Below are 8497 nucleotides of genomic sequence, written 5' to 3' on the forward strand. Positions count from 1 at the left end.
CTCTCATTCCATTTAACTTCGCATAAGCAGGCTATGTTCGTATAAAGTGTGAATTATCTAGAAGATTAAAAATCGAATATTTTCTATTGTTCCACAGTTCTTCAGATAATTTCTTTGAGTAATTTATATAATGTGTGAGGCAGTGACGACGCGTGCCCTATCTGGAAGGGTGTGCGGCTCTTCTACAAAATTAAATAAATCAAAAATGATAAATTGAAATAGATGATATTTTATTAACAATAACTATATTATAACATTCAACAATTCATTAACCGAATAACATATTAAATAAATTAAATTAAAAACTTGAAAACTAGGCTACCTTCTTATTTAGATAATAGGTTTTATAACTATATTTTATAAAAATATATATGGTACACTTATATTACATTTATTAATAAATTATTATAATTATTGGTTCATTTTTTTTCTAATCATAAAAATAAATTTTACTAAATACGTATTTAATACAAAATCTCGTTAAAATAAATTATTGAATTTAATAGCGGAAAATAGATTTAAAATCAAAATAGCCATTTACTTGTACAACAGCTCCAATCTACGATTACTTTTTAAAAAATTATTTATAACATCAGGGTAAAAGGTCGGTTTAAACTGAATTTCTTTTAAGAATGACTTTTCTATTGATATTAAGGCTAAATCAGATAGACGGCTTTCTTGCATTTTACTTCGTGCATATGTTTTAATTCTTTTCAACGCTGAGAAAGATCTTTCAACTGTTGCAATAGTAGTTGGTACTGTTAAAATTAAACAACTTAATTTATATACCTCTGTAAGTGTGTCTTTTAAGTCCAAATTAATCAGTAATGGAGGCATATCTTTTACTAAAACGCCGCAAAAATTATTGTTGGAATAGATAACATTTAACTCGTTTTTTAATTTAACAACTTCAAAAAATTTACCATACAACTCATTTAAACAATTAAAAAGATTAACTGGAAAATCATTTCTATATAATTCAAATTTTTTTGAATTTAATAGTTCAATAAATTTTAAATCATTTAATGCCTTAAATCTTAATACCATTTGATTATAAATGGTATCTATAACTTTACAATAGATACCCCGATAACGAATTTTATGTTCTTCTGCCGTTTCACCACGTTTAAGACGTATTTCAGCTTTCTTCAAAGTATCATCAAAAGTCATATTAAATTTTTCTCTGCACAACATAACGTTCCGTTTAGCTATTTCGATATTTTCTAAACAAAAGCACACATCGAATGATTTATTTTGTAATATATCAAATAAAATATCGGTTTGAGAAAATATTTTGTCAAAGGTTGACAAAAAAAATACTGTATTAAATTCTCCCAAAAAGTGACGAAATCCTCTAGCTTCTACTGCATCAGATGCCCAGTTGTCAGGATCCTCAATCATTTCCTCAAAAAGGTTGATTAAATCATTATAGTGAGCCCACACAGTGTTCACCATTCGAGATGTATAATTCCATCTTGTTGGTGCAGCAGTAGGTAGTCTTCTTCTGACTATATCATCCAACAAATGCGTTCTTTTCGACGAATGAGAAAAAAATGACGACATTCCGGACAGAGTAGTAAAAAAAATTTTTACTTCACTAATAAAATTTACACTTTGTGACAATACTAAATTTAACACATGTGCGTTGCAATGAATGAACGCAGCTTGTGGGAAGTTTTCTCTGACTTTAGCTTGAGTGCCATTCAAATCACTTGCCATAACTGCAGCACCATCATAGGTTTGCGCAACAAGTTTGTCACCCCAATTTTTCATTTTAATAATATTAATTATTTTATTTGATATAGCAGCCGCTGAACGATCTGCACTTAAGTCCCAAAATTTATAAAATCTCTCTCTTGGTAAGCCATTGCCATCAACATATCGAAAAACAAGAGAAAGTTGTGATTTTTTTCCAATGTCTGTAGTTTCATCTAACATGACTGAAATGAATGATGATTTGTTAATTTCTTCCTCTATACAATCAGATATGACAGAAGCCACAGCGTTTATTAATTCATTTTGAATAGAGCTTGATGTTCCTGTAAACGTAGTAGCAGTAGTTAAATGACGTTCTAATTTATTATCATATTTAGCTAGTAAGTTTAGCAGCTCCTTATAGTTTCCTTTATTATTCGAACTCTGGGACTCATCATTACCCCTAAAAGCAAGTTCTTGAGTCCCTAAAAAGCAAACACAATCTATTAGGCGTTCTAAAATTTTACGGTTTTCTGAAACCTGTTGATTGTGTCGAGTTGTTGCTATTTTTTGTTGTTCGTCTAGGGAAAACTCAATTCTTGTGTTTCCAAACGTTTTTAAGGAAACAACACTATTAATATGTGCTTGTGTCAGTTGATGTTTATTCATAGCAGTAGCCAAGTGATTTAAGTCACTATATCCAGAAGTCCAAACACCTCTTTCTTTAGATGTAGTAAATAAAAGGCATGGCCAGCAAAACAATTTATTTATTAAAGAACAGCCACATAACCAAGATTTCTCATCATAATTGGATGACTGAAAATGTCTACTGAAGGATCTGCCTCGGCATTTACTCACGCAAGTCATATTGGGAAGTTTTGGTGTTGGTCTTCCAACTTGCACCAATTCCAATTTTTCTTGAAAACTCAATAGAGAAAAGTTTTTTTTTAAAAGATTTTCAATAGCACAACCACACTCCATAGTTATAAATTGATTTAAAAGATGCTGAAAAAAAAAATTTTTTTATAACGCTGAAACTCTAGAAATAATTCGTTCCAATACTGAGGATCTTTAAACATGATTTAACTGAATTGCAACATAAACAGTTAAAACTACTATTTATTTTAAAATTCGACATAGGCATTCAATATTAATTCATTTTATATCTAAATAATATCTTTAACACTGTAAATTGTAATTATTTACATTGAAAAAAAATTAAACTGTTTTTACAACAAAAAACTGTATACACGCAAAAAAAAACTGACATGTATTATATTACCTTACATTAGAGACACAACATTAACATTTGCATTATATGCAATATAGATTATCAATAAAAGTTTTTTGAGTATTAAAATATTAAACGCCTGAATTGTTATATATGCATATTTATTTACCGTTTTAAAATAACTTTAAACAATTATTAATTTATATGCGATTTTATATATAAATTTAATATTATATCAAAACGGAATAAACACAACTTTTTACATACTTTTTATAACATCAACCCAACTTTTTTCAAACAAAAGAGTTTTAACTCAGAACCATACATGTTTATGCAGTGATCAAACAAAATCAAACCCACTTGCAACGTATAAATGTGCGCACACGTACTCCGCACAGTGAGCGCCAGAAATTCGTGGGTGCTACTGTTAAAAGGGGAGAGACGAAATGTGATAGAAATGTATGGCGAGATGAGCTGCAAACTTCAGCAGCTCATACAACCACTTTGGCAAATCATCATGTTGGATTCGTATGCATGCAGTTGATATTCGAATAGAACAGAAAATTACTCTCATACAATTCCCACATATAAATCTCTATTTCTGATATTACGAACGGGAGCACACGCACAATATTTTGTTCATATGTAACGTATGAATGTGCTGCCAACTTCTTTGCACACAAAGGGGAGAGACGAAATATAATAGAAAAGTTCTGTGATTTGAGCTGCAAATATATGAGCACAACTAACAAGTATAGCACCTAACAGAAGCAAATTGATTGAGTTTTCATAGACAATTATATTTAATTGTTTTTGCTAAAACTTTAATCTTTAAAAATATATGTATGGAAATGTAATAAATAATAATAATTCTTGATGTGAAGATACTTAATAAATTTATATATGTTATTTGACATTTTGCAAATTATGTTAGGGTGTTCACCGCACACCTCCGCACCTTAGAGCAGTCGTCACTGGTGTGAGGTAATATAATATTTTTGAATGATCTTTGAAATTTGCGATTATAAAAATAAAATTAAAATCGTTTATATTTTAAAATAAATAGTTTTATTGCATTTATTTAAAAATCACAAAAGAGTTTAATTCGTACTTTTGAGGAGAGGCGAGCGGTATCTGCAAAAATGTTGACATTAATTATTATTGTGAAAAGCAGGTGGGGAATAACTTCAGCATTTGCATTATGAACTGATTATATCAAATAATTAAGATTAGATTTAAATATTTTTAGACTGTTACGTTTTCTCGATCTAAATATTTTATTTTCTTATCTATATATGTAAATTAGTATGTTGTATATTGTGGTATATAAAAATTCAAAATACATTTTTAAGATACTTTAAACAATATGAAGTGCCAGTATTTATAATGTTGTGATAATGGTAATGTATTAATGTGTATAAAAAAGATTAATTAAATAGTAGATTAGCTTGTTTTCATTCCTAAATTGAGCTAATATCTAATACAATATTTAATAATCAGTACTTAAATAAAGAAAAAAAAAAGATATACTCATAACATAAACTAAAGCCTCTAAAAGTTGTATGAATGAAAATCAATCAACTCTTTTGGATAATTTGTCCTCGAGTATGTTTCTAATTCGTTCGAGTGTAAATGAACTTATGAGTTTGCTTTTAAAGAAAGAAATTGTGACGAATAAATATCATTGGATATAAAAAGACTAGGTGGATTGATAACTACCTGATTTCCCAGCAGGTGGCAACGCCAGAACAAAATTAATTATATTTTGTATATGTGACAAACTTAAAACGACGGTGTAAAAGTTTCGACTACAGCAGATGTTTGGTTAGCTTCGAATTATTGCACCTTGGTGTTTTTTTATAAAATAGAAAAAAATGAATATCATTTAGTAATAAAATTCTTCCATTTGGAAGGAGTAAACAATGATGCAATCAAACTGAAAATGGGTTCCATTTACGGCAGCCTTGCACCATCGTTAAAAACAATCACATATTGAAAAATTTGATTTAAACGTGGTCGTACGACTGTTTTTGATAAAGAGCGTCCGACCCGGAAGAAGTCCAAAAGAGGTCACAACTAAAAAAGAAAAAGAAAAAATCCATGATATTGTGTTGAATGATCCAAAAATCATCACATGAATGTGTGTCGAATATTTTGCATGAATATTTGTAATGAAAAAGCTTTCCGAAAGATGGGTGCCGTATTTGCTCATAATTGACCAAAAATGGCAACGACTTCATCATTCAAAATATTGTTTGGAAATGTTTATATACAATCTAACTGACTGTAAGCATCGAGTAGTAACAATTGATGAAATATGAATACATTACTTCACATTTGAGGGAAAACAAGAAGTCAGAGAATGGATAGAGCGCGGGGCTAGAAAAGTTTTAACTTCCGTATTTTGGGATTCAAGTGAAATAATTTTCATAGATTATTTAGAAAAAGGAACAATAATAACATCATACTATTATTGCATATTATTGAATCAATTGAATGAGAAAATCTAGTAAAAACTACTACATTTTTCGAAGAAAAAAATTTCATTTTTGCAGGATAACGCACCCGCGCACTCATTAATAAAACCCATGGCAAAATTAAATGAATTCCGTTACGAATTACTTCCTTAACCACTGTATTCTCCAGATTTGGCACCCAGTGACTAATATCTGTTTCCAAACTTAAAAAGTTGGCTCCAGGGAAAGAATTTTCCCAAGCATATAGTCTCAGTGATCTGCTCCAGTGAATGGTAGTAGTTTTTGGTAGTTTTTATCGATATAGTTGTTAAGAACGATATAGCATAGAATGTGCACTATTTTGAATATTTATAACCATACAACTTCTGTAGAAAGTACTATAAATGTAATGTATACTTTTATATGGCAGTATTTAGATTATAAACAAGTTTATCAACAGTTTTAGTGTATATTGATAGTAAATAATTAAATTATATTGTGTCTTTTGTGGAATGGATTATAGGTGGTAAAACAGAATTTTTATTTTATTTGTGGTATTTGTGGTATATAACCACTACCTTTCTGTATGCACTATTTTAGTTAATCCAAAAAGAGTTTAAGCTTTTATGGGAATTAAAATTTGTTTTGAATTTATGTTACTTTTAAATTAAAGAGCATGACAAGCAGTTTTGGATGATTGTTGTGAAATCACACATATATGTTCCTTAATGAATCAGAATTTTATTATAGAAGGTAATTACTATTTGACGTTTGATTTATAAAATTATCTATAAAAATAATTCTATTGAAAAGCTGATTGCATTCCATTAATGTTTGAATATAATAGTGCCCTTATGTACGTTGCGGCTGGTTTGAATGGCAAGCAATCTAGAAATTCAATTTTCGATCAATTGTGACTTTGTATATACAATAACTCTGCGATTGTTGCTTTCTAAATGATCCAAACTTTTTTGGTACATCTCACTAAGCAAGCGATTTCTCATATATCTTCGGAAATAATTCTGTAGTGATGGCATTACACGATCGGATAAACCAAATAACATTAAAAAATATGTTTAGGATTACAATAACAATTAAAAATTTTTAGATTTTATTTAAAAAAAAAATTAATGAAAATATATTTTGTTATAAAGACTTCATTACCTTTACAATCAGTGATAAAATGTATTTAAAATTTCAGTACAACATTGTTGTCACAATCGCTGAAAAAGCAGCTTTTATACGCTACCAATTTTATTATGCGTGATAAAAAACGTATGCGTCTACAAAGCGGCTCCAATCGGTCATATATCACCGTTTGTATGCAATCGAAAGCTATGTAATTTTAACTGCATATACGGCAGCGAATGCATATCACCTATTATGTCAGTCGAGGTGGAAAACGCATGGATTTTGCATGTACAAAGCCGCATCAATAATTAGTATGCATTGCTCAATACAGTTTTTATACCCAAACACATGGCTTCAACTGGTACCGGCGGAGTTCCTCAGAGTTTCAATGTGGCTCCATCATCGGCGCAAGATACCGATGCATATGTGAAGAACACCGTGGTATTAAGCCTTAACGGCAGCTATTCACGTAAAATTCTGGACCTTCACGCCCAATATAGTGGCGTGTTTTATAATTGCCCGAATGCAGAGTGATGGTACGAATTTCGAATTCAACTGGATATTGTGACAAATATCTTCAGTAATAAAAAGTATGTTCTATCTAATAGTTGTATTTTCTTTGAAAATAACTTTTTGGGACAGTTTATTATTAACTTTATATTATGATGTTAACATTTATATAAAGTAATAGGTATAAAAGACAGTTTAAAATAGAGCATGTATCATATTTCTGTAGCTCTTAAAAGATCGCTAACATTTTCATAGGGATTCAAATAATCCATAGTTGCCACATTTAACAAATATCTTCAGTAATAAAAAGTATGTTCTAACTAATAGTTGTGTTTTTTTTGAAAATAACTTTTTGGGACAGTTTATTATTAACTTTATATTATGATGTCAACATTTATATAAAGTAATAGATATAAAAGACAGTTTAAAATACATCATGTATCAGATTTCTGTAACTCTTAAAAGATCGCTAACATTTTCATAGGGTTTCAAATAATCCATAGTTGCCACATTTGTCCTAAGTACCAACAAATTTACTTCAAAAAGCAGAACATTATCTTCAATGGCATAGCAATGATAATATGTGAAATATTATATATTTAAGAGATGAGAAGAAAACTTAAAGGCTTCAGCCATTATTTCTACCATTAGAAACATTAGCTGTAGCTGTTAAAGATTTTGTTCTGGCACTGAGATAACTAAAATATATTTGAAATAAAGCATACCACATAAAATAATAAACAGAAAGTGATTTTTAAATTAATAATTTTCGGTATTTAGTTGTCATTTGAAATATAATATCTCGCACGCACTTAAATTGAAATTTAATTTTGAAATTTTAATTTGGAATGATAAAATTGCAGAACTGTTCAGTTGCAATTTCATTCGATTTGAGAACATTTAAAATTTTGAATGCATATGACATTTGCTTAATCCGAAATTAATTAAGTTTGGCGAACCGAAACAAAATTTAGTTGACATTAAAATGCCTTTTTGGCTTACTTAAGCGTTTAATATGCGGTTGACCACTGAAATTGCAGTTTCGTCAATAAATCAGTTGTTCTGTTCTGAGGTAATTGTATTTTGGATTTCAATATGTCACTAATGAATTACTCACAAGAACATAAATATACAATGAGCATTTAATAAATAATCTTTCAGATTCGTTTTCTGTTGCAACAAAATTAAAGGCAGTATATAAAATTTATTGAACGAATGGGTCCTGATTATATTATTAGTTTATAGTTTTTGAATATTTTGTCATTAACTGTTGCTTTTAAAAATTAAAAAAATATTTATATACATTTAAGTGTTTACATTATATATGCGAACTTATTTAGACTCGGCGCACATTATCGATAAAAAACGCATGTCAACCGTAACCGTATGTTCGTGATCATAATGACAAAAAACATGTTACTCTCGATAGTCAAATAGAATAATATTTTTGGTGAATAATAATAGGTGGAGTAAC

At 29.2% G+C, this 8497-nt stretch overlaps 1 protein-coding gene across 1 annotated transcript; it reads right to left on the reverse strand.

Moving 5' to 3' along the window:
- Positions 1-964: 964 nt before the first annotated feature.
- LOC119688341 (zinc finger MYM-type protein 1-like) lies at positions 965-2676 on the reverse strand. The gene is made up of 3 exons (XM_038103019.1): positions 1321-2676; positions 1045-1146; positions 965-970 (listed from the first exon to the last, which is right to left on the reverse strand). The coding sequence occupies exons 1-3, from the start codon at positions 2674-2676 to the stop codon at positions 965-967; spliced, it is 1464 nt and encodes a 487-aa protein (XP_037958947.1).
- Positions 2677-8497: the final 5821 nt, after the last annotated feature.

Source organism: Teleopsis dalmanni, chromosome X (genome assembly GCF_002237135.1).
Source record: "Teleopsis dalmanni isolate 2A chromosome X, ASM223713v2, whole genome shotgun sequence".
NCBI lineage: Eukaryota > Metazoa > Arthropoda > Insecta > Diptera > Diopsidae > Teleopsis > Teleopsis dalmanni.